The following is a 27,650-nucleotide window of genomic DNA, read 5'->3' on the forward strand; positions in this document are numbered from 1 at the left end:
TAATGTTCCTCATATTGTTCTAGAAGTTTCATTCCAACATAGTTTTCGTGTTTATTTCATATATTGAGAGATAAAAATCAGAAAAGAGGCCGTTTTAGCTAAAATTCACAAGACAAAAGAACCAATAAAAGTCAATTAGATTGACAGAACATAGTTGCATTGCTTTTCAATGACGACCGATGACTGTTTCATTGATATATGATTTTTCCATAACTATGAATCCTCAGTAGACGTGTTTTTTTATCAAAGGCAAGTGTCACTCGAGCCATTCAAAATATTCGTTATTTTATAAATTGCTGTTATGGTTCGAGTGACACTTACCTTTGATAAAAAACACGTGCTCAACTTTTTGGCTCACCTCTGGTACTATCTCCGGTCCCAAGCTAGTCGAATCACCCCTCGAAACATAGGAAAATCCAATGACCCCTCATTTTATCTGTCAAACTTTCATAGCGAATCAAAACAAACATTGTGTAGTACTAGCATTTTGACTAGAATGGGGTACGTTAATCGATTTGCTTGGGACCAATAGGCTAGTCAAGTAGTGAGCCAATTTAAAATCGTTATTTTCGTATTGATTGTTGGTAACAACGTTGAAAATTGTTTCAATAATTTATGAAGAACAATCATGTAAGATGTATTTTATTGGGAGCGATATTGATCCAGAAAACCATGCCCAAACTAATGTTTGCTGTTGGATTTCTTAAAAGGCAAATCTATATGACTATATAATGATTGAGATAGATCTGTTTACAATCTTTAAGCGTAAAAAAATCAAAGGAAGCTATTACAATGAGATATACATGTTTTTCTATACTGCAAAGTTAAATGACTGTCCAATAGTTTCGACATGTCTGTTTACACGTGACATATCAACAAACGTCAAAAATCGTTAAAAGCAACTCCAATAAAATATACATGATTATCTTATAAGAAATATCTTTTAGTGAGCAATATTCATCATGCAAACAGGTATATTTTACTGAATTTCGTCATAGTGCAAACTTATATGATTTTCCATTAGTTTCTAGATGTCTGTTCCCACCCATTACATATCACCAGTTTTTCACCATGAAATATATCAGACAATATTCATATACATCTTATCTATCGCTAATCACGCTCGAAGCAAAGTATTATCAAGTACTAAGTATGTGGAATTACGATAGAAATCGTTCCATATCGCAGTCATAGTTTTTAAGTGATAATCCAATGGAATCTATAAATCATCACATAGAATTAATAAATCTGCTGCCATTGAAATGTTATAAGATGGATCCAATAAACGGTACAAGTCGATTTGTTTCAGTGTACAGACCGTTTGTACCAAACAGTAAAGGACGAGGCAATGAAAGAGCCAACAAAAACATTCAGTCACTCACGAGCAGGCGACGCACACCGCTTGCCGTCGCTCACACAGCATATAATTGAGTTTTTTTTCCATACACGGTAAGAAAAAAGTACCCAACGGCCAGTTCACTTTTACCTACTTTTGACTAGTTTGTCTCATTTTCTCCTCCTAATCTTCTAGAAGGAGCAAAACCACCCAACAAGGGTAGTAAAGTGTGGAAACCCAACCTACTGTTGGGTACAACTAACTTACTTTTGGTTAAAAAGCTAGCGGAAAATTCCATACGAACTGCACACAAGTAAATGAAAATTACTTTGACCCGCTTTACCTACTTTTGGGTTCCTGCACTATAGTGCCGAGATGAGTGAAAAGAACTTAATTTTGGGTACTTTTTCTAACCGTGTAGAAAATGTACGCTCAGTCATTCAAAACAAATATTGGGTACCATTACGGCAGAATATACGTGTTGACTGAGCTACTGACTGAGTGCTCGGCTGTCAATGACTCGTTTACCTTTCAATCATTTAGACTCTCACGAGGCAGTGAATGATGAGGCAGATGGCAGTTCATATTCATATCAAAATGACTCAATGAACCTGACTGTTTTGCGCACTGGTCAGGGCCCAATTTGAAACCGTTTGTGCACTGTGGAGCGAAAATTTCAATTTTTTTTTGGGGTTAGATTTTGCTAAGTTCTTTAGTGGGAATGGCACTGATGGAGACTGCACATTGTAGTCGAAATACGTATCTGTCATGGATACCAAAATTAATCAAGTGGAATTAAATGGAAGATTACCTTATTTGCTGTTTTATTTAAGCATAGCTAACAACCCAATTTCATTACTTCATTAGTTAAGTTATAGACTGACCAACGTGAGTTGATGTATCCGAACAAACCGTCAAATCGTATGGAAAATGTTCGTTTTAGATACAACATGGCAGCAGATTGACTGGTATATAACTATGAACTTCTATAACAGTGGGGCTTATTACTGATGTCACTTCACGGTGAAAAGTTGTCACTTGTCGTCACGGTGAAGTGATTCTCATTTGATTTGTACGGTAATCATAGCTCTTATCACTTGCTTATCACCGTGTAGTGACACCCGTAATAAGGCCCAGTGACAGCTCGTTCGTGTGGTGGATTTGAAAACGTGCGAATTTATAATGCGTGTTGCAAAATGCATCGCACATGTAATTTGATTAAATATTTAAAACAGTGTGACCAAGAGCTTTGAGTGCGTTGATTAATTTCCGTTATAATTGCTTATCTTTTGACAGATACGCGTATTTCGTCTACTACTTGCAGACTTCATCAGTTCCAAGTACTCAACACCACTGTACTTGGCACTGATGAAGTCTGCAAGTAGTAGACGAAATACGCGTATATGTCAAAAGATAGGCGAAAAGAAACGGAATTTAAAGGAAATAAACCAACCCACTCAAAGCTCTTCATAAAGGGATTCCGTTAAGAGGTTCGACAAAATAAAAGGAGTGTAACCAAATAAATTTTAAAATTTTCCCTTGATTTCAAAAGTCTGTAAATATCTGTGAAAAACCTTAAAAGACTGTAAATGTCTGTAACGAAAAAATGTCTGTGAAAAAACTAAATTCTGCAAATTCACAGACATGTCTGCAAACCTGACATCTCTGATGTACAAGCACACTAGTTCAATCACAGCACCGACCACGTCCTCACAGTCTTTTGGAAAGGGAAGTTCGGCGTCCGTTGTTACACTAGAGACCAAATACACCTCTGCATCTCCACGGCTTTCACGGCGAGGATAGTTGTGTTAGTGAGGTGGTTTATTTTTAGATCAGGATTCAACTGTGGTAAGTGATGCGATTGGTTGTGGCTATAGCAGAATACGTTTTTCATTTAAGTCTAGTGGGGATAGAATAAGGCAAAGTGAAAAATTGCAATGAAGGGGCCGGTAATTGATCCCCCGACCTTCTGCTCAGTAAGCAGAAACGGTAGCCCCTGAGCTTCCATGCCTCGTCTTTGTTGAATTTTTGGTGTCATCGACAAAGTGATTTCTTTGATTATAGATTCTAGTTTTTTCAGAAGATTATGACTTGGCAAGTGTGTGCTATTAAAGCTTTCAGTGCTGCTTGACTATTAGAAAAAAAATTCACATATTTATGCTTGTCGTGGTCTTGCGTGTCATCCAAGTTCTGAATTCCACTTTGTGCTTACACAATTGAACCAGAACAAATATATGCAACACCTAATTCCCATTCGCTACGACCGCATTCGATTACCTCAAGAAGCACATTAAGCATTTCACCTTGTAAACGTTTCACTCGTTCTTGCTTTGTAATTTTTTTTTATTTTGCTTCTAGCTGCACAAGTTGATATAATTATAAAACCTATTGAAGTGCATCTAGGGCTTTGCATGGTTCGATACTCGTTGTTCTAGTTATTGAAGATCTTATCTAGCTGAACACCATTACCGATGATAGGAACCTGCCTTTATAGCATCATTTTGCTGCACTTTGGCACCATCCATTAATTCGATTCCGAGCTATGCTATCCACTATCGAGATAGATTTCACGTGGATTTCAAAATGGTAGATTTATCAGATTGCATGGACGTCGGATTTTTCTACACCAATAGTTGCTTTGGGTGCTTACATTCCTAAATCAGTTGGTTTTATAATATTAATTTGTGTATGGTAGGGGCCAACCTTAGTCCGTAAAGCGACAGCAATAAAGCAAGACCATGCTGAAGGCGTCTGGGTTCGCGTCTAGGAATTTAGACAGGCTGATCATAAAAAGTATTTCAAAAATGCATATTTTTTTTATGTACAGCGATGCATAAAAAAGTTTAATCAAAGCTTGCATTGAAAATAGCCTCTGTGCAAGTTTAATTATTTTTGTGTGAATATGTGCACTTTATGGGGAGATGGGTACATAGAACAAGTAGCATTTTTGGGTAGCTTGGGTACCTTGTTATAATGCTCACGTTGCCATTTTTTTTTTGATTTTTTAAACCAATTGTACGCGCTAAAACGGGGTATCTTTGATAATGCGGGTAGCTTTGATAGTATTATATAATAATTTAACTTACTCTCTGCTCCTTTCCCGAATTGGAAACATTGGGTCCACATTCTAGCTTAGGGTATTTCCCTTGATATCGTATATAGTTAGTTTTTATATAGTATACATTTTTTATGAAATGCATTTCCAGTATAACCATCATAATGTTGTCTTCTTATTGTTATTGTTTATTATGATTTCTGATTACATATATACTCATTAAAAGTTTAATATTTCATGAACTCATTTTTTTTTTTAGTTTGACGCATGTTTTTCTACATGCATTGAGCGTTACCAAAGTAACACCAATTGAAAATACTGATGTTCGGTCACAAGACTTAAAAAATAGTGTAAATGCAATAATTTTCTTAAAACATTATTACAAACGAATTAACATTAGGATCATCAGTACTTTTAATAGAATTAAATTTAAAAAAGAAAGTTTGTATATTGTAAGAAGTATTGAGAATATACGTCAAAAATTATATTGGTTATCCAATACATTAAGCAAAAAATGTCGTGTGTTGCCGAGAAAAAGCACTTCGGATTGATAATTTTTATTTATTTATTTATTTATTTATTTATTCCACGCCAAACAAACGAAGACAACTTCAGTTACAATAAATACTAAACGCCTATTTTTTCATGTGACATTACCTGACTTATCACGGAAAGATTTTTTATCATACTTTTATTCGTTATCACATCCATTGATTTGCAATACACGTGAAACAAATTTATATCACTTAGAGGACGAGCGTAATCATAAAAAAATAGATTTCCAAAAACTCTATGGGGCTGACTCTTTGCCCAATAACGTCGTTTATAGAAGCTATCATCGCAAACTCTCTTCCTACTTTGCCTATTCAGCCTGTTTTTGAACGTTTTCAATACGGTTTACAGGTGTATCATCATAAAGGGCCCAAATTATACTATAATAATCATGAAGGTACAGCATTGACAAACATTGACCCGTACCTGGAGAGAAATTGATCCAGACTACATTATTAGAACCTTCCGTAATTGCAGCAAGTGGAAACTCGATCGATGATTAACATAGATTAAGACTCTGAGAAACATCCTCCCTTTGAATAAATAAAAAAAAACTCGAAAACGAAATTTTTGAGGTTTTCTAGTGTAATTTTGACTTTGCTCAATGGTGCAAACATTATCACGCATACGGTACATATACACTACCCGTCATAAGTATGGAATCGCATAGAAAAGCATTGCAATACTCATTGGAATATTGCATCAACTCCCAAAAAGTTAAGCATCACCTAAAAATGATTAAAAACCTGAAAACGTGCTGAATACGCTTCGGGAAGATATAATTCGCGTCGTTGGAACTTTAAAAAGTACTGATTAATTTCAGATAAGTTCCAGATCACTTCGGAAAATACTGCATCATTTAATAAAAAAACAACCAAACCCCTTTTACAAGAACTGATCACTTCAGAAAAACTATAGGCCACTTCGAAAAGCGCAGATTTTTTTTCATTCCGAATTACTTTGGAAAGTACTGAGTCACATCAGAACCCAAGCAGCACGCTTCCATCGAAATTTGCTGTAACATGATTGTGACTGGAATAAGTTGCACACAAGTAACTATAATTGTTTAGTGACAAGTGTGCTGCTAGGGAAAGGTCCCAAATCACTTCGGAAAGTACTTAATCACATCACATACGATCTGAAACATTTCGAAAAATACTGAAGCACTTCAACAATGTTCTAAATCATTTCTGAAACACTTTATAAAAAATCGAAATCTCTTCGTAAAGAAAAGAATCATTTCATAAATAACCACTTAGGAAAGTACTGAAACAGCTCTGAAATCAGAATGATTCTAAATCTCTTAGGAAAGATTAGATCATTTTACAAATATTCGTAGTCTCGTTTCTGAAGCAGTACTGAATCACATTCAAAATGTTTGAATCACTGCGGATAGCTCTGAGCCACCTTATTAAAAAATCGAAATCACTTACAAAAGAACTGACTTATCCCAAAAATATTCAGACTTGTTTCGAATAGCACTGATTTGCTTCAAAAATATTACTTAATTACTTACTAACTATTGAAATTTTTTGAATTACTTCGTAAAGTACTGAATCACATCAGAAATGTTCGGAAATACTTCGGATAGAACTGAATCACTTCAAAAAGTGCTCAATTACTTTTGAAAACATTTGAAATCATTTCAGAAAGTACTGAATCATTTCAGAAAGTACTAAATCATTTCAGAAATGATCGGAATCACTTCAGAAAGTACTGAGTCACTAAAGAAAATTTCAGAATCACATCGGAATGAACTGGATCAATTCAGAAAGGTTCATAATCACTTCTATTCTATTCACTTCAGAAAACAAAAATAGTAATCAATCGGACATTGTCCCGTAAAGGTACGTTTAGACTATCTAATTTGTTGGTCTTATTCGAGTGGACTGCTCGATAATTTTGTCGGATGCAATGTTCGGATGCGGTCACACTTTTTCGACAGGATGATTAGATTTGATGTTTGATTTGTCGAACGAAACAGATTTGCGTTTAGTTTTCATTCATCATTTCATTCATTTCATTGCTGGATGGATCAGCAAAATAGCCGCAAGTTTGGTGAAAATATTGTTTTTTTTTTTTCTAAAATTTCACGGATTTGAACCGCTATAGAACGCTTGATTTGTGTTTTGATGGCATCCAGCAGCAGCCCATATAAAATATGTATGGTTATTTTGATTAAAGACGTGATCAGGGTATCATCCAAACCATTTATGGAATAGTTCGATCATTCGGGTTATCGTTTAGGTATGGTATTTTTATTAGGGAAGGTAAACCGATTTCACTATTCAATAATGTCCTGTGTATGGTTTGACTGATTTTTATTTTCCAGTGTGATTGGCGGAAGATGCTGTAATGATTTTGATCATGGCATGGTCAACAAAATAGTGTTTATATAATACGAAGCATGCATTATATAAGAATAAGCATGCCAGACAGCAGGTCTGAGAGCCTACTAAGAATTTTCTTTAGAGCTTCAGAGAGGTTTGAAGGTCTACTGAGAAATATGTTTAGCATAAGGGTAGTTCTTGAGAACAGAACTACAAACAAGTTAAAAGAAATTTGCAGAAATTCATAAAAAAAAATCACAAGAGAGATCGTAGATCTTCCAATAAATGTTCAAAAAAACTTTCAAAACTTCAAGTAAGCTAAAATATTTTCAGATCAATATGTAAAACTATAAACGAAAGTTTGCAAATCTTCAGGAAAATTCACATAACTTCAGGGAAGTCCAAGCATCAACAGTGAAATATAAAGTATTTCACGGTCAAATATTTTCAGATCATTTGGAGAGCTTTTGGGAATTTCGATGAATTTTTGATAAATCTGCAGGACTTTATGGAAAACCCAGAATCCATAAAGAAATTTACAGAACTTTAGAGAAGTTCGAAGATCTACTGAGAAATTTATTGAACTTAAGGGCAGTTCGTAAATAGATCTTTAGAGCAGAAAGTTTACAGTACTTCAGAAAAATTCACAGAATTTGTAAGAAATTTTAGAAACTTCAGAGAAGTTCAGAGGGTGGATCGTAAATCTACTGAAAAATTCGCAGTTGTTTAAATAAATTTTCTGAATTTTATTGTTGTTCTTTGATTTAAAGAAAAATTTACAGAACTTCAGGTAAGTTTGCTGATCTTTAGAGATATTTGCACAGCTTCAGAAAAATTAGTAAAACTTCAGAAAGCTTCCAGAAACCTTAAAAAAATTCTAGAAAATCTATTAATTCTTAAAGAATTTGTGTAGATGGTCAGAGATATTTGCAGATATTCATTGAATCACGAAAATCTACAGAGAAAATTACAGAACTTTCGAGAAGTTTGTAGTTTATTTAAAATTTTGTGAACATCAGAGATAATTGTTGGTCTTTAAGGATCTCAAATCTGCAGGGATTCAGGAACTTTGAAGATTTTTAGGAAAATTTGCAGAACTTATGAAGAACGCATAGAACTTCAAAGAAATCTGTAGAACTACAGAGAAATTTGCAGATCTTCAGGAAAGTTGGCTGATCTTTAAAGATATGTATTAAACTGATGCAAAATTTGAAATTTTCGCTACATAGTGCCCAAACGGTTCCAAATCAGGCCCTGATTAGCCTCGCAAAATTTGAAGTCATTTGATAACTGACTTGGCACAAACCATTTGAAGTTTATATGGAAATAACTATGGGAAAATAAAACTTTTTGCTCCTTGTCTTTTAGCCTTTTTACATATTGTGCTGTTAACAAATTCTACCGCTTTTATGGGAATTTTATCAGCTACAACTTTTCAGAAAATTGTTTCCAGCCAAACGTGAAATTAAATAGTTATTGATTGTTTAAGAGATTGATAATCTTATGGCATGATTAAGCTACTGTATTGTAGGAAACACTGTATTCTATAGTGTGACATACATAGAAGCCATGATTTTTGTCCTTTATTCTACGCGCCATAAACACCAATGTTGCCTGCTGAACAGTTGATTGAGCATTATCATAAGACATCAGTGACTTGAATCATTAATAACTTTTGTTCCTTTCATGCTCGAAAATTGTTCTTGAACAAAGTTGTAGCTGAGAAAATTTGCAACGAGCTCAGTTGTCATTTTCTAAAGGAGAGTGAACTGGTGAATTTTGGGATAGATATGAACCGAAATTATGGTTTCTCCATAATAATTCCCATATAAACTTCAAATGGTTTGTGCCAAGTCAATTTCTCACTAAATGAGTTCAAATTTTGGGAGGCTAATCAGGGCCCAATTTGGAACCGTTTGAGCACTGTGGTGCGAAAATTTCAAAGTTTGCATCAGTTTAATATGTACCTTACCAGAGAACAGAAACAAAACCTCAGGGACGTCCGAAGGTCTTCAAAGAAATATGCAGATTTGAGTTCTTAACAGACATTTTCAGAACTCAAAGAATCATGTAGATCTATAGAGAACTTTTCCCACTAGCTTGTCGAAAGTTGGTATCTACATCCTGGCTTACCTTCATATCGTAGCTCTTGAAGGACAAGAAGAGCCAGATCCCAGCCAGTGTTCCTCCTGAGCAACCATTTCTTCTGCACAAAGTTAATCTTCTCCTTCTCATTTTATTTAAAATAATAAAAGCAAATACGCCTGCCGAAGCTAGAGCAATATTCCAGTAATTCATGATGGAAGTATTTATTTTTGATTCCTGATACAGTTTGTTTTGAAATCTAAATTGAAAGTTCTTTTGACATGTGCAATCAATGCGAACACCAGCAAACAGGGTGGTTCGACAAAGTGTGTAGAGAGTAAATTCGAGCAGATTTTTCATTATGGCGGCGGTCAAAATCAGACCAAAATATCAGATAGGTTAAGGTCCGTTTATACGATGGGCCCGAAACCGGTCGACAGAGAGGTAAATTATAATTTATTTTAACGTTGTAAGAACGATAAGTGTTGTGTCTTGTCTCACGTTGCGTCTTGTGAGTGTCGGGTAGTTCTTACGTTAGCACAAAACATAAAAAAGTGAACTTGTTGATTAGAGGCAGAAGCCATTTCATATTATTAGATCATCCTGAACAAGTTTACCAGGAGCACTAGTCGTTTTAAAATTAACATTTTAATTTCAAATTTTCTCTGAACCTGGTCTTCCAGAAGCGTTAGCTATTTCAAATTCAACATATTTTTTTTTTGCGATTTTGAACAATTTTTTTCCTGAAGATGTTTTTTTTTTTGTGGATCGGATTGCTGTATTTTATATATTTTGATTTTTTTTTTCGGTTTGGAGCTAAGTAGTCGAAGACTACATGTGACTACCTATAATCACAGCACTGTCTACAACTCCGATCAAGAGAGAGAGTTTATCGTTGTGGTATTATCAAGCATTTTGTCTATATCGTTCGTTGCTCTATATGTTTGTATTCGCTAAATAAGACTATGCTAGTGGTGGCTGGGTTCCATTCCCGGTCCAATCTAGTACATTTTCGGGTTGAAAAAATAGAGCATCATTGTACATGCCATACCGTATGAAAAATTTATGTTAACTTCTACGATATATGGTGCACATGTTATTAACGCTAGATTTGGCGTAAACTTACACGATATTTCATGTGAATTTAAGCGCAATATAGAATAATTCTGCAATATTGTATACAAGCTTGTAAGCAATTTTGATCTTAATGCCAACTATAGGGCAAAATTAACCGAAAGAGGATTTTACGCGACAGTTAAAATTCAGAATTTTTTTCTGTGCACACAATAATAATGATACAATAATGACTCACAATGTAGTTAGGAAAGAACACTAAGTCGAGAGCTTGCATGAAGTTCCAGTGAGGCCGTAATTCAAAAAAAAAGAAGATCCACTCTGCAAGATTTTCCGCTGTGCTACGAAAGGCTTCGTTTAATGCTGTTTGAGAAATCAAACGAAACATTCTTAAAAAGGAACTGATTCAAAGAATGAGTAATTTTTACTCATTCGTATGGAGAAATATCTAAAAGCGTAGGGTACTCAGCGCATGAGAAACCTACACAGTTCGAAAAAGTAGTGTAATTTTCTGTTCAATATGATGCACATAAATGGAGCGTCACATATCATATACGTTTATATTATATATCATATACGTTTATATTATATATTCTGACACATTTCATGTAATGTAGCAAATATTGTATACAAAAGTCCATCTTTGTAAACAAAATTGTTTATAAGTTGCTCGGTTGCGTGAAGTGAAATACAAGTTTACGTGATTGAATGTTTACATCACAATTAAAATCCAAAATTTTTATCTGTGTACGCTTTAAGAAAGTTATCCTTATGAATGAGTAAAAGTGAGTCACTCTCTCAGTAAGATTCGATTTCAGTGCAGTTGCGCGTCAGCGTTAACGTCTGGAATGGTGAATGTGCATTGCAGACGTTATCGACGGCTATCGATTAACAACCCTGGTGGCAAACTTCCCTTTGAATTAGACTTATCGCCATGAGAACCAATGCGAAAACAAAAAGACGATCCCGGTGGTTTCGTGTGAACTTATTTAGTCACACACAATACCATGTAAATCAACGTACAAAACGTATCCAATTTACTCCATCCTAGATTCACCAATAAATCCAAACAAATAACAACATGTTTGGAGCAGTTCCACACCAAATGGTCCATCGAAAAACTCAACCTTCTCCTGTTTGCGAAATGACGAAATGACGTCTGAGACAAGATTATATACCGTAAATTTAAAATGAAAAATGCAAACGTTTTGAATATTGAAAACCATGGGCACTTGAAAATTTAATAAAATTTTAGAACGAGAACTTTTGGTGTTTGAACTTTCTGATAGTTTTTTTTTTATTTCTATACAAAATCAATATTTGAGACATTTAAAGATGTTTTCTGTGCAGAGATAAAATAAAAAGGCTTGCTAACAAGAAGTTTAAAAATATGACCAAAAGTTAATGATCTACGTTTTTTCATGGTTTTAAACATTCCAAAAGTTTAAATTTTTCATGCGGTTTAAAAAAAAAATACATTTGAATTGAAGATATAATTTCTGAGATATTGGAGTATAATCACTTTTTTTTTTAATTTTAATTAACGAATCAAAAAATAGTTACCATATATATTTTCCCCTGGAAGATTTAACTTTGCTCAACAGCTTTGGGTCAGACGTCATTTTGGTCAAAAGTGACGTTTTTTGGAAAATAACACCACAATATACAAAATGGCCGAATTTTTACAAATATCAGAATGATTGCCCATGACAAACAATTATTAAAAGTTTCATGCAAATCGGAGAAGGTCGAGTAAATGTTTTTATTATTTTTTGCTATTTGGCGTGGAACTGGTCTTTGTCCAGTGTTCTCATTCTACTTAAAACGAATAACTTTGATCGTTAAACTATCTCCAGTCACGCATCGTTTTGCGCTAGCAACCCCAACCCCATCGACCGGCGCGTGGCATCAGTCAGAACGGAACCCACTCAATCCGATCCAGTCGCTGACAACACCCAGTTCAACTTCGAACGCGCTTCAATACAGTTGGTTCTAGCCAGAACAACGACGCTCTGCTCAGAATGGCGTGCCAAGTGCAATATTTCCAACACACAGACGGTGCGTATGAACCGGCGATCACTCAGGAACCCTCAGAGAAACCCTTCAGTTTCGAACAGTTAGAAAAGAACGTGAGATTCGTCCTGGTGGAAATAGTTCCCAAAGTGATCAAGCTGTTACTACTGATAGTTCCGGTGCTTTTGCGTGACTTTGTGCAGTTGTTCTTGCCGGTTAAGAGGAAATCGATAAACGGTCAGCTGGCATTGGTCACCGGCGGTGGAAATGGTCTTGGAAGAGCACTGTGCTTTCGATTGGCACGCGAAGGTTGCTCGGTGGCTGTGGCCGATATTGATCTAGTCAGTGCGCGTCGTACCACCGAAGAAGTGCGGGCCCAGTTCGGAGTGAAAGCTGAAGCGTTTCAAGTCGATGTAGGTGATTACAGGTCGGTTGTAAAGTTGAAAGAAAACATCGAATCCGCGCTCGGACCGGTCGACATCCTAGTCAACAATGCAGCGCTACTGGCCATGTTGTCCCTGTCCGAAGGGAAACCGGAGGATGTGCAACGAATAGTTAACGTCAACCTACTGTCGCATTTTTGGGTAAGTTCGATGACAATGAACGTGATCTAGATTTCACAAATAAAACCGATCTTGATGTAACACCTTTAATGGATCAGATCAATGCACCTGTTAATCAAATCACCATAAATGCACCTTTCGTGCGCGCGCACGAACCGGTATAATCGGCAACGTGCTAGGTCAAGTTGAGCTCAATCGCCGTAGCGGCTGTAGTTGAGAAGCAAAAGTGCACGGTTGAATGCGGCGCCTCGTGTAGCCGTTGGTAATTACCGGTAGCAGTTTATTTGGGTGTTTACATTGTTGTGTTTGCCAGTTAACGCATCCGGAGGGTCGTACGGTTGTAAGTGATAATTATATTCAAGCCACAGCGATATGATTGGCAGCCGGTTTACAAGTTTTTGATACACAGTAATGGCGTGTTTGTAAACCAGCCTTTCCTATTTGGCATTGTTTGGATTTTATTCAGCGCCCGTGTTCCGTGTTCTGATGACTTTCGGAATTAATAATGTCAAGTGAAAGTTTATACAACCTTGACTTAATTATAACACTGTGCAACACGAGTTTCTAGGACAGAATCATCTGAGAATATTTTAGAGGTGAAATTTCGAATAGAGATAGCTATTCACGTTTTTTGTTGTGTTCTTGACCTTAGAATTGTTTTCACATTCTTGGTCGTTTACTGCCAAACCAAAACATGTGGCGCTGTTGTTGTGTATTTGAGGTAACATTTTTTAAGTATTTGAGAAACATTTTTTAAGGAACATTTAGAATCACTATCGCTCATGTTCCTCTTCTTTACGGTGATTGTTCGAATTCAGTGCCCGATTAAATAAAAATAGTAAGTAGGGGAACTTTGCAGGTAGACGGACAGTGGGGGTAAGACGGACAGTTTATTTATTGGCGGCTCAACTATTGATTTGGGTTTTTGCCACACCCAATCTTAGTTAACGATATTTGGTGCATTTCAAAATACACAACTTGGTACGAAGCTGTAAAATGGTAGAATATAAACAAAAATGATCTTGCGGCGATGAGATGTAAACTTTTATCTGCAATTTCTAAGATTGACTGATGCAAATTAGAAATATTCACTCCACAGTGCTCAAACAGTTTCAATTCGGATCCTAATTAGCCTCCCAATTTGAACTCATTTGGTTGGGAACTGAATTTGTACAAACAATTTGAGGTTTATATGGAAATTACTATGGGAATCATTGTCTTCTAGCCTTTTCCCATATTGCACAGCCAAACGTCAATATAAATAGTTATTAATTGTTTAAGAGATTAATGACACTAGTTTACTGCATATTTAAACTTTGTACGCTGATGGTCATTTCCCATGTAAAATCGTGTTCTGAATCGATAAATGTATAAAAAAAAAGCTGAATAGGATAGTTCACTAAATACAGCTAAACAATGAAATTTCACTCAAAAAAGTTTGTTCACTAACATATCAATATTTCCGGCTGTAATGAACCTATATCATTTATTTTAAAGCCAAATCAAAGGTAAGAAAATTTGCTGGGCATCATTTTTCAGTATGGTTAGTGGTATTGTTGGCACCACCACTACAAAAACAATATTTCCATGCTTAAAAACTTAGCTGAAAGCCAATTTTTTCTTGGAAATATACGAAAAACAAACTTTTAATTTACAACAATATCACTAATCTTACTGAAAAGTGACGTCAATTTAATCAAAAGCAAATTTTTTCACTTGTAATTTGCCGTAAGCTTCATTGGAGCCGGATATATTTGTAATTTAGAAAACAGTTTTTTTTTAAGTGAAATATCGTTTTAAAGCTGTATCTGGAAAACTATCCTACTGAGATTTGTTTTTGATACATTTTTAGATTCAGCGCACGATTTTACATAAGGATCAGAGAGCAAACATTGAAGTTCATTTTTTTTTACTTTTATTTGTAAACTAGTGTAATCTTATGTCATGATAAAAAATCAGTTTTGTGGGAAACACTGTATCCTGCAGTGTGACATAGTAGCCATTATTTTTGTGCTCTATTCTACGCACCAGAAACTCCAATGTTACCCGCTGAATAGTTGATTGAGAATAATCATAAGGTACCAGCCCTAGTAGCACGCTTGTCACATATCGGTTGTAGAAACTTCTTTACGACTAATTTCAGTCATAAACAAGTTGCTGCAACTTTTATTAACGGAAGTGTGCTACCCGGGAGTGACTTGAATCATACATACATTGTGTTCCTTACATTTTATTGAAATGTAGTCTTGAAAAAAGTTGTAGCCAAATTATCTACAAGCACACCTTTCATTTTTAATGCAGAGCGTTATTATGAATTGTCAGATAGATATGTACAAAAAATTGTTACTCCCACAACTTTGGGAGGTTTATCGGAATCAAATTTGTAACACCTCAAACATGAAACATAGAAAAATAATCATAACTCTGGGACAACTTTTCTAGATCGCAGTTTAAGAAAAAAAATCCCATTATTATGGCATGAGGAAAATTTTCCCATATGGAATGATCCCGGTTATAAAACAAAATTGAATGCGTCTAGGACTTAAAATCTCGATCGTAAAAAATAGAGATTTAGGAATTCATTCTAGAGTTTAAAAAAAAAATCTAAGACCTGGACTTGGAATTTTTTGATTTTGTATTACCGGAATATTAGTATGGAAAAAATACAATACAATTTAATGAAGTTAAAAAGGAACTCAAAGATCTGAGACAAGATTTTTTTCTCGATTTTTGGACGGATACTAAAGCTACCGTGGGGTCAAAGATTATTCAAATTGCTGGCCTTTGAACAAATGTTGCGAGCTTGATATTTTTTTTAGATCATTTTTTGGCATTATACATTGAACCAACGAGAAAGGTAATTTTTACCTAAAAATTCAGAAAACTTCTTCAAAATAGAACTTCAATGACATGGTAATGACTTTCACTTGATTCACTGGTCCAGTTCACATGTCATGGTATGGAAATTTTCTCGTCGTATTCGTAATTCTAAAATAACGATGGAAGAAAGTGCGCATTCGTCGTTGTTGGACGAGGTAGAATTCCCAGACTTCTTTATGTTTTCAAGCGTTAATTTAAAAAAAATATTAATTAATACTCATTTATAAATTTAAAATAAAATTGCAGAATATGAGTGAAATTCAATTTGTCTAGAATGCAAACATTGAATGGCTAAAATAAATCGAAATATATATTAATAGTCTATCACCAATTACCTTATCATTACTACAAAATCCAGTAACATATACTTGCTAATTCCTTTAACTTTTAAGTGATGCCAATTTGAAGATTATCGAAAAATCCGATAAAATTTTCGTGAAAATCAATCGATTTCTCTGTGAATAACTCAAATGGAATTGCTCCCCCAAAACACGTAATTTTCATTTGAAAAGTACGATGGAAAATATGTACGTGTCAATTCAGGTGAATTATACGTAGCTTTTTGTTGCAGCGCAGGCTTGGATAACTTTCAAGATCTCAATGTAAAACAGCCAGAATATTGGGTCTAGAGCTTTTTGAGAAATCTCTGAAAATTTATGATAGATCTATGACAATTTCAAGATAAAAATAAATAAAATATTAGATTTCGTGAACAGTAAACGTTCCCATATGTTTGCAACTCTTCTTGCCAGACTTTACTCTGAGTTTTTAAAGTCAAATTATTAACTCTCAACATTGGTCGTAAAAAAGTGATTTTAGTGACTTAGTTTTAAGGAATAGTGACTTTAGTGACTTTTTGATAACTGACTTGAAAAAAGTGACCAAGTCACTAATCCCATGTAGCATTTCTTATTTTATTGCACTCTATTAGTGGTTATTGAGATCAATTTTATAAAACCGCCAATAAAATTAATAGCTCCAGCACAACCTTTTGATAACCGCTATAAGATCGTCATACAGCTTAGTGGACCACTCTTGATAAGGTTTATAAAGCATGTTTGAGAATCACAATAAAGCTGTCTTAAAACCTTTTGTCAGAAAGCCTCATACTCTACAAAAGGTTCTCATAGCCTCTATAAGAGTAATATTGTATCCAAGCAGTTTTATTACGCTTTGGTGAAAATCAGTTATAAAGCCAATTTAATTTTTATTGGCTTCAAAGCAACCGCCATAAACTAGCTTGTTGTTGTTCTGTTCTGCTGAATCTTTTTTTTCCCAAATGGAAATCTTAAGCGGTAAAAATAGGTTTGAGTGTTAGTGTCAAGATCACCATGCAATCAATTTTGTTTCATGGCGACATTAGTGAAAATCTTAATGAAAATATATTACTTTTTAGAAGTTCCAAAACATATGCGCTTGAAATTTTATCGTGTATATTGAGATAATATGAGCGTTAAATAAATGCGCCTCCAAAATTATTCAAGTTAACAAAAAAGATTGTTTCAGAAATCAAATGAATTTGAGGAATCACCTTAATTTTACAGAAAATAGATCTCAATACATAAATTCATAACAAAGCACACTGGAAATCATTTCGGATCTCTTATTTAGCCATTATTTTATTGAAATTTCTTGGATTTTATTCCAAGGCTAATGGCATTTTCATAATGACAATATGGCGACAGAGGACAGCAGGCAAGAAAAACACCAAACGTAATTTTTTAAAATGTCTAATGCTTACATTGCACACTGGGTCAGGAATGCAACCTAGCGGAGCAAAATTAATAACTCCGAAACGAAGCATTTTCGCGATTTGGTGTCTTCCGCAAAATTTCTTGTCATAATAAGGACCATCTATTAACATAAACAAATAGTTCAAAACTCTTCCGCAAAGATGGTGCCACAATCTAACTTCTTTCTCTGACGTTTTGCAAACTTGATGTCTTGGGCAAAGCTGTTTATCTTGACAAAATGAACAGCTCTTTCAAAGGCGCAAAATTTCCACAGTCTACTGGTTCCAAGTTATATGAAGTTAAAGAAAAAAATGTCGAAAATATGGTTTTCTCTTTCTGTTTCGGTTTTTTTTTGCTTACAACCATATAATGTTATATGTCTTATGCAAATGCATTAAATAAATAACTTTTGTGAAGAAACATACTGGATTAAGCTTAAAAAAGTTAGAGAAAAAAATAATGTTCCATTAAAATGACGAAATCTACAAAACACTGAAATATACCTCTCTCAAATTTTGATATTTTGTTTATCGAGTATTGCTTAATTTTTGCTGAAAATGTCAGGTTGCGGTTTTTTGCGCTTTGGAAGATATTAAAGTTCAAAAATTGTGTTTTTTTTTTGTTTTTCAACAATGTTTTTGAAATTTGAAGCTTAGCCCAGTATGTTTCTTCACAAAAGTTATTTATTTAATGCATTTGCATAAGACAAAAATATAACATTATATGGTTGTAAGGAAAAAAAACCGAAACAGAAAGTTCGACATTTTTTTCTTTAACTCCATATAACTTGGAACCAGTAGACTGTGAAAATTTTACGTCTTTGAAAGAGCTGTTCATTTTGTCAAGATAAACAACTTTGCCGAAGGCATCAAGTTTCCAAAACGTCAGAGAAAGAAGTTAGATTGTGACACTATCTTTGCGGAAGAGTTTTGAACTATTTGTTTATGTCAATAGATGGTCCTTATTATGACGAGAAATTTTGCGGAAGACACCAAGTCGCGGAAATGCTTAATTTCGGAGTTATTAATTTTGCTCCGCTAGGTTGCATTCCTGGCCCAGTGTGCATAGGCTGAAAGCAGAACAGAAAAGCCTAATGCATGATTTTATTACGAGAACTATTTTCTTTTTACAAGAGAAATTCTAGCTGAACTTTGCATTAGGTCCTAAGTAACATTGATCGATTCTCTTCGTCGACTTTCTCTTTCGTTAATAACTTATTCACAGAACCGTTTCTTGATGTGTTTGTCGTTTTGGATGCTAGATAAAAGCTTCTTTTATCGATTTATGTGCTGAAAACACCTGGGAATGTCTTTACATGACCGTGGGGATGCAAAGAGAAAGTCGACGAAGAGAATCTGTCAATATTACTTAGGACCTAATGCAATGTTCAGCTTGAATTCATTTTTTTATTTGAGGGCAAATGTATATTCCTATTTTACGGATGCAACCCATGAATTTTACAAACATTTAGAAAAGTTTTGAATGGTACATTAACCTTTATGAAAAGTTATGCGTGATTTCAACCTTTTTGCCCTAGGACTGTCACCATTTCATGTATTTCGACCAAGATTCGACTGTGTCACCCCATGTATAGGCGAGCGAGAACGGAAGAATCATGGAGATTGCTGACGTTTTTCTTACGCACACTACGTCGCATATACGTATACACGAAATGTTTTAATGCTCATGCCAACAATTTTGTTGATTTTATTTTGTTTATCGAGTATTGCTTAATTTTTGCTGAAAATGTCAGGTTGCGGTTTTTTGCGCTTTGGAAGATATTAAAGTTCAAAAATTGTGTTTTTTTTTTGTTTTTCAACAATGTTTTTGAAATTTGAAGCTTAGCCCAGTATGTTTCTTCACAAAAGTTATTTATTTAATGCATTTGCATAAGACAAAAATATAACATTATATGGTTGTAAGGAAAAAAAACCGAAACAGAAAGTTCGACATTTTTTTCTTTAACTCCATATAACTTGGAACCAGTAGACTGTGAAAATTTTACGTCTTTGAAAGAGCTGTTCATTTTGTCAAGATAAACAACTTTGCCGAAGGCATCAAGTTTCCAAAACGTCAGAGAAAGAAGTTAGATTGTGACACTATCTTTGCGGAAGAGTTTTGAACTATTTGTTTATGTCAATAGATGGTCCTTATTATGACGAGAAATTTTGCGGAAGACACCAAGTCGCGGAAATGCTTAATTTCGGAGTTATTAATTTTGCTCCGCTAGGTTGCATTCCTGGCCCAGTGTGCATAGGCTGAAAGCAGAACAGAAAAGCCTAATGCATGATTTTATTACGAGAACTATTTTCTTTTTACAAGAGAAATTCTAGCTGAACTTTGCATTAGGTCCTAAGTAACATTGATCGATTCTCTTCGTCGACTTTCTCTTTCGTTAATAACTTATTCACAGAACCGTTTCTTGATGTGTTTGTCGTTTTGGATGCTAGATAAAAGCTTCTTTTATCGATTTATGTGCTGAAAACACCTGGGAATGTCTTTACATGACCGTGGGGATGCAAAGAGAAAGTCGACGAAGAGAATCTGTCAATATTACTTAGGACCTAATGCAATGTTCAGCTTGAATTCATTTTTTTATTTGAGGGCAAATGTATATTCCTATTTTACGGATGCAACCCATGAATTTTACAAACATTTAGAAAAGTTTTGAATGGTACATTAACCTTTATGAAAAGTTATGCGTGATTTCAACCTTTTTGCCCTAGGACTGTCACCATTTCATGTATTTCGACCAAGATTCGACTGTGTCACCCCATGTATAGGCGAGCGAGAACGGAAGAATCATGGAGATTGCTGACGTTTTTCTTACGCACACTACGTCGCATATACGTATACACGAAATGTTTTAATGCTCATGCCAACAATTTTGTTGATTTTCTTTGCGTTCCGCTTGGAAGTACCGGAAAGTTTTGATTCTTTTCTATGTTGTAAAAATAAACCACCTATTTACATTTCTAACAAGTTGCAACTGAATGCTTATAATTGTTTTTAAATAACTGTTTCATGTCCAACTAGTTTTATTGCGCTTACTTATAAAGCAACAAAAGGATTTATTTTTTAGTTTTGTAAGGGCAATTCATATAACTTTTTTTTATACTTCAGAGCAATCATAAAACCTTTCATAAGTGAAAATAGCATAAGCATCAGTTGGTTTTTAAATTAGCTTTATAGGGGTTTTGTAGATAGCTATAAGAATGTTTCTTGACTTGCATTGTATATGACCGTCATAAAGCTGTAGGTTATGGTTGCAGCTGCAATAAAACCTTTATAAATTTTGAATATAGCCAAGCAGCTCTAGATTTGTTACTTGGGATAAGTGACCTGCTACCAGCCCTGTTACGGTCATCGGGCAGGGAAACAGCCGTTGTTACAAGAAACCGAGTATACCTATGCATCTCCACGGCTGTCACGGTAAGGACGTTTTTATTAGTGGGAAGGGTAAGCTAGATCTGGATTCACATTGGGAATTGATGCTATCTTTTAAAGCCTGTTAAGCAAATGACGCGACCTTATCAACTCAGTAATGTAAAGGAGCTTGGGTTTTAACCCACGATCTTCTGCTCAGAAAGCAAAAAACGGTCGCTCTAAGGCCACCGTGCCCCGTACATCACAACAAGCTACGACCGACGATCGTTCATTATCGGTTACAAGAAGCTATTACAATGAAATGAAATCCTCCAAAGTAGTTAAAAATGTTTTCCGAACCGGATCAGGCGTACGTCACAATGGTCTAAATATACTTATAACTTTTCTGAATCGTTCCTCCAATTTCTGTTATTAACAGCTTTATACAATAGTGGCCTGGATTATAGATCAACTCAGTAATGGAATAAGGCTTGGGTTTTAACCCATGATCTTCTACTCATTAAGCGAAAACGGTTGCTCTATAGCCACCGTGCCTCTTACAGCCAACAATGTTTTCCAAACTAGATCACGCATACACCCTTTCCAAAACTCATGATTTAAACAATTCAACTATGGGTTATTAACTGTGCCCAACGATGGCGGTTTATTATGTTGTGGGATAATAAAGTCTCCTAATAAAGATACATAAAAAAAATCGATCCCTCTAGGGTTGCCTAGCATCTAAAAACAACAACACTCTACGGCAAAATAAGTTTTCACTTGGTATGTAATGGACAACAGAGATACACGGTAATTCATATAGTTTCAGCGGCCCAATTGACAATTGACTGTATACTTACTTCCTAATCTTTCATTTATCCAGCGGGAAACAAGGGGAGCCGTAAATTATCGAGGAATAGAAAACAAGTGGGAATTGAATACGTTGTCAAACCAAAACTTTGCCTTTCCCATAAAACAGGATACCAAAAAAAAGCATGAAATCAACAAGAAAAAACAGCAACGAGACAGAGTCTGGAATTATTAATATTTTTGATAATTTGTGCCTTTTTCAGACTACAGTGTTGTAACATGATACAAGGGTGTAATAAGACTTATCAACAATCGAGATGGCCTTGTAACATGATACAACTCTAAAGTCTGAATGTAAAGTATTGAGGACCGTGGAAACATTCATGTCTCAAAGATTAGTCTGCATTTCTGGGATATTGATCATCCTCAAGGTTAAACTTATCTGATTGCTTATTCATGCTTAAATATATTGGTTTTTGAGCCATAAGTTATTATACATCGTTTGGTGGCCCCCTAATGTTACTTAAGTCAAAGTCAAGGGGTTGGTCACTCTACACAGTGTGCCAAAATCAAACTTGGGCACACCCGGGTGCAGTCATTGGCGCTGTTTGGCACCCATGGTTACAATTTTTTTGATCTTTAAAGCTACTGGCAACACTGGAATTTGTCTGCGCCTGCGCAGTGTGCATGTATTAAAATGTGATTGATGTTGCCACTCCTAGTCAAATTATTTTCAAAACAACCGTGAATCTCCACCAAGTCTCGCCATGGATTCTAAAAATCGTTACACCCGTGACGGCAGTCGCATCCACATTTCCTTCCAGACGAAGAACAGCTAACAGTGGTATCTTGACCTGACTGAGGTTTCCGGCCATGGCTACTCGAACTAGCCATGCAGCTTCCACGGCTGCGGCTGCGGATGCTTCCAATGCTGCTGCTGGCCCGTCTTTTTTTTTACGAATTTTAGAGGAAACGGAACAGCAGCAGCAGCAGCAGCAGCAGCATGGGAGCTGCATCGCTAATTTGTGTAGCCGTGGCCGACGCTGGAAATCTTGGGCCGGTCGCAACAAGCGGTGCTTGAGTTTTCTTCGAAAAGTCAACAACCAAACAAAAACTACCATCCGACCATTCGAACTGCTCGAATACATCCATGGCGGTGGCTGCTACACCAATCATTCCATAGTTCAACATATAATGGCGGAGGACCGTCTTGGCAAAATCTCAAATAGTTCAACAAATTATTTTTACTCCTGCCTTTTTGCACTTCCAACTAACAGCTTCATAATGAACGGGAGTTTTGTGCATTTGAGATCGATCGCGCTGTGGCTGCACTTCATGATGGCGTTCACCGCCAGGGCTACGCTCGGGAACTCGACCAATCCGGAGGAGGAACTTCCGATTTCAGTGGGAACATTCGCACTTGCGACGGGTGGCAGTCCTTGGTGGTGAATGCAGTCAGCAGCAGATCCTCGGACGGCATACGGGTGGGGTATTGAAGAAGAGGAGAATGCGATTTTTGCTGGCCTGGGAAGCGATTGTTTTGGAGGCGCTGTAGACCTTGAAGCTGATCGAATTGTCCGGGTCAGCGGTGCGTCCTTCATCAGTCCGACGTGTGTTCCGGCCGGTGTTGGTTTCCAGTTTTCCGACAGATGATGCTCGGGCGGTGAAAAATTCGGTGCAAATCCGTTTCCTCCACCAGCTCCCAGAAGAGTTGGTTGACGTTCGGTGTGCGGGGTCGGCCTTCCACCGAAGATGAAAAGATCGTGTAGCAACGGAGCTCGTCCGTCGTCCGTTGCAGGCATCCTTGGAGACGGATGCATCCAGTGTGTAGTCCCAACTGGAGTCCGTTTCGTTTTTGAAAACATTGAATAACAAAACAAAAACAAGAGCTGTTAAAATACCGGGTTGCCAAACAAGGCATTATTCACAAGCAATCAAATGTCAGCTCAATGACTTCTTGGCACTGCCGGTACAGCTGCGGCACACTGAGGTACACTGATAAAAAAGTTGCCGCAAAACAAGTGTGTAGAGTGACCACCCCTTGGTCAAAGTGTATTTACCAGGATATTTGGGAGAATTATCAATCACGTCTCATTACGTGCAGCCCATTCATCATTTCAGGACCTTCGAAATCATCTTAACGTACGTTCAAAAGCAATTTGACTGGTAACTGAATTTAAAAATGGGATGTGATCCTATATCAAGACAGTATATAGTGTAATAGCAGGGGCATCGTACACCCTAGTAGAACATTTTTAAAACATGAATGAATGAACTTATTTTTTCAAAACCGTGGCTGGTGATTGAACAGATGTTTATTGATTTTGGTCTTTATTGAAGGAGCCTGTATAAAGTTAGATTTATTTTTCTAAAACGCTCGATTTTCAACTTTTTACCTGGTTGATGAATTATATTGAAATACGTGGCAGATGAATGATCTTTATTACGATTAAAAATGAGCAAAATTTTAAAAGTTATGTTCATTTTATTTAAAAAAAATAAGGTTTTTCAAGAAAAAAGGCATTTTTTTTAATTGCTCTAATTTTTTCTAAGCTTAACCAAATAAGCCCAATAATTAGCCAATAATTAATCAATAATTTATAAATGCATGCTGAGTCAGCTGCCCAAAAATTCAGACAGGTATCTTTTAAACTTGTACTTTTAGAGCCTGCTGTATTGCTGTACGATCAATTTTGAGATACACTGTACATGAAATGGCTTACAAATCACGCGAAAAAATTATTATACAGTGATAAAATCGAACCATGCATTTTTCAAACGGTGCAGACTGTATCGCGACCATCTTTGACACTGCCCTACTTTACAACGGTTGTTTACATTTATTTGAGGTAGGGTAGAGCGCTACTTAGCCGGCGCCGGTGGTGTAGTGGTAAGCGTGACTGCTTTCTAACACTCCGATGAGTCTGGGTTCAATCCCAGCCGAGGTCGGTGGGATTTTGCTGAGGCATAAAAATCTCTGGTCACGTCTTCCTTCGGAAGGAAGTAAAGCCGTTGGTTCCGCCCCATGTGTGTTGACTGGGTGCGATATCCTACGCAGGTGTGGAAGCTGCCTTCCTGCACATTCGATTGCCGTCAATGGATGGCAATCGATGTCCGCCGGTGATTGACATTAGATTGCGAAACAGAGACCGACGTTAAATAGAGGAAAGAAAAAAAAAAAAAGAGCGCTACTTCGTCCCCATCGCCCATATCCATTCTATCACTCAGAAAACATGCAGAAATCAATAATAGGCTTGTTCCGATCCATTAGTTTATTAGCTACAACATAAAACCTGTTAGAGCGCATTGTATGAATATTTACGCTCATTGTTCCCAAAACAAAAGAAGCGCTCCTAGCGAATCCCCTTTTTCTACGTTTATGCGTAGGACGAAGAAAATCTAATGGCATTTCAATGCGTTAGGAAGGAATTGAAACTCGTATGACGAATTTAGAATCAAGAAGCAGTATTAGATATAATTTATTAGGTAGATTAGGTAGAGGTAAAGCGCGGGTTGTGCTTAGTAGGACGGAAATTATATCAAAACCCCTATAGTAAATTTCCTGGTAGCACTGTACATGTTTATTGAAGAAAACTACACGAAAAAACTACGAATTATAAACAAATTGCATCAAAACTACACCGGTCCCAGAACCAACGGTATTTTGCAGCACCCAGGGTGAGACCTATCAAATCAAAGTATTTGAAGCCAATGTTGTTGCTTCTTTTTTTCGTCTTATATAAAGGATGAACACGAATGACCGGATGCATCACCACTGTGACGCCATTTGCGCTGTACCACTGTTTGGTGGAATTTGAGTAGTGGCAGCTTCTCAAGTCCGGTCAGAATAGGCAATCCACATCATGCAACTCCAGAAATGGCAGAAGTCTCTTCCGTAGGCACTCCTCCTGGTAAATTTACTCTTTCATGGTCGCAGAAAAAACGAAAGTTTCGCTTTTCAACGCATAACTGCAGATTGCTTGCCAGACAAGAAACTTTGTCGGGAATTTCGACTTCTTTTTGATTTAAAATTCTTCTGAGGCACTCTTTTGGTCATGCGAGGTATAAAATTCCTGCCCATGAATTTGATCGAAAACTGCCAGTGGCGGATAAACCAGGATTTTTGTTTCGAGCGTGCATGATCGAATCGTGACGTGCTTGCTCCGGTGAAGCCATGATGTAAACAAATGAACTTATCCTGACAACCAATGCCTACTGTGATTGTATACACTCTTAAAAAAATACTCAAAAAATGCCTTGATAGCAGTGTTTTTAATGAGTCCGGATTTTTTCATGTTCAACCTTTATTTATGATGATCGTTTGCAACACATAATCTTTCAAAAATAATTGCAAATTAAACCTTGAATCCAAATTTTTATTTTGCTTGTATTTTTTATCAGCATTCAGACTCGGCTTTCTGCATAGTAAAGTGAACAACAACAATCATTAAAGAGATTTGTTTAATTTTTGTTATTTTGTGTTTTCCCTTATTCTAGACAATCCGTGCTTTCAAAGACGGCATGGTTGAGCGACGCCGTGGACACATCGTCGCGATCAGTTCTGTGTTAGGTGAGTTTAAATGACTGGTGTTTTGGACCGTTCCATTGATTCCATTCCGCATTCAATAGGTTTTCTTCCGGTGGGAAGAACGATCTCCTACTGTGCGACCAAGTATGGAGTGCGAGGCCTCATGGCATCGTTGGAAGATGAATTCTATCAGGACGGTTTATCGAAGGATTTGCACACGACCTGCGTCTATCCGACAGGAATCAAAACCCGGAAGCAGTTTGTAGATCTAGTCCAAGATCTGAAGTTTGTTGACGATGAATTTGTATTTCTTGAAAAGTTGATGATATTTTTTTTATTTCCAGTTTGATCCTTCCGTTTCACACTCCCGATTACGTGGCAAATGCAATCGTTGAAGGAGTGCTGGCCAACAAGGTAGAATTAGTACCCAGCACATGGGGAGCTCAGTCTTTAATCTATATTATTCCGTAAGAATTTTTAGCTTGTTCATTTGCACAGTTCATTAAAAAAAACATTTAATGTTTTTCAGAATCCTTCCCAAATCATTGATCCGCTTGATAGGTGACGTAATGGTGGGAAAAATGCCTGTTCTCAGCCACAGGGGCTGACCGTTCTAGCGAGGCATACTCAACAGTTCTTGGCAATGATTTCCACTGGATCACACCTTACATTTTGCAAATCTCGCAAACTCCAGTCATCGTTGGATCGGTGATAAGCTGTTTGGATCAATCAATCAAACCTCTATATATGTACGTTTCTGCGAGCCTATCATCACCAAAATGGCACTGTCAGCACGTAAAACGTTAAAATACAACCGGATTATGGAGAATGTGCTAATGATGATAGGGGTTTATTGATACTGTTAGTTTTTTTTTTCTAAATGGGTGATGTCAGTAAAAATAGATAGGCTATAATAAGCAATGCAAACAAATTGAAAACAACTATTACTTATTGTTTCATTCCATCTGCACAGTCACCTAAATCAACAACACGATATGAAAAATCCCAAGCCATAATAATTTAAAACAGAATCTCTCACAGTACCGACGACGCTAAGTTGTTTCTCAAATAAGCAGGCTTTAGCACGGTATATCTGAGCGTTCACTGTTGATCTTTATGAAACCTGATGTCACGCACGAGACAGTTACACCTGTTGCGTGTGGGGCGGTGTGAGGTAGCGTAATCAGTCGATCAACATCAATCCCCAACGGCGCACACATTTGGTTCTCTCCTCTGTTAGGTGGCACAGCTTAGATGTAAAGTCGTTTGAGTTTCACTATCGCAGATGGCAAAACTTTAACTTAATTTAATTACTTCTCCGGGCT

General features: G+C 36.3%; 2 protein-coding genes across 3 annotated transcripts in view; one reads left to right on the forward strand and one right to left on the reverse strand.

The window, feature by feature from the left end:
- SP2353 overlaps positions 1-27,650 on the reverse strand; it is a 741,117-nt gene that overhangs the window by 323,326 nt on the left and 390,141 nt on the right. The window lies entirely within an intron of this gene.
- Positions 12,403-27,247, forward strand: LOC135709438 (protein dhs-3-like). Its single transcript, XM_065231767.1, has 5 exons — positions 12,403-13,029; positions 26,295-26,367; positions 26,427-26,610; positions 26,670-26,792; positions 26,855-27,247. Exons 1-5 carry the CDS (start codon positions 12,454-12,456, stop codon positions 26,931-26,933), a joined length of 1,035 nt encoding a protein of 344 aa, XP_065087839.1. The 5' UTR covers positions 12,403-12,453; the 3' UTR covers positions 26,934-27,247.

This window comes from Ochlerotatus camptorhynchus, unplaced genomic scaffold (assembly GCF_037179485.1).
Source record: "Ochlerotatus camptorhynchus isolate MF236.1 unplaced genomic scaffold, CSIRO-AGI_Acam_v1.1 ptg000035l, whole genome shotgun sequence".
NCBI classification, from domain to species: domain Eukaryota; kingdom Metazoa; phylum Arthropoda; class Insecta; order Diptera; family Culicidae; genus Ochlerotatus; species Ochlerotatus camptorhynchus.

What these genes read in the sequence shown, in the direction of transcription:
- LOC135709438 (XM_065231767.1), top strand. Translation starts at nt 12,454, where the DNA reads ATGGCGTGCCAAGTGCAATATTTCCAACACACAGACGGTGCGTATGAA. An exon ending in CGCGATCAGTTCTGTGTTAG is followed by an intron (nt 26,368 to 26,426) that starts GTGAGTTTAAAT and finishes CGCATTCAATAG; the next exon opens with GTTTTCTTCCGGTGGGAAGA. An exon ending in GATCTAGTCCAAGATCTGAA is followed by an intron (nt 26,611 to 26,669) that starts GTTTGTTGACGA and finishes TTTTATTTCCAG; the next exon opens with TTTGATCCTTCCGTTTCACA.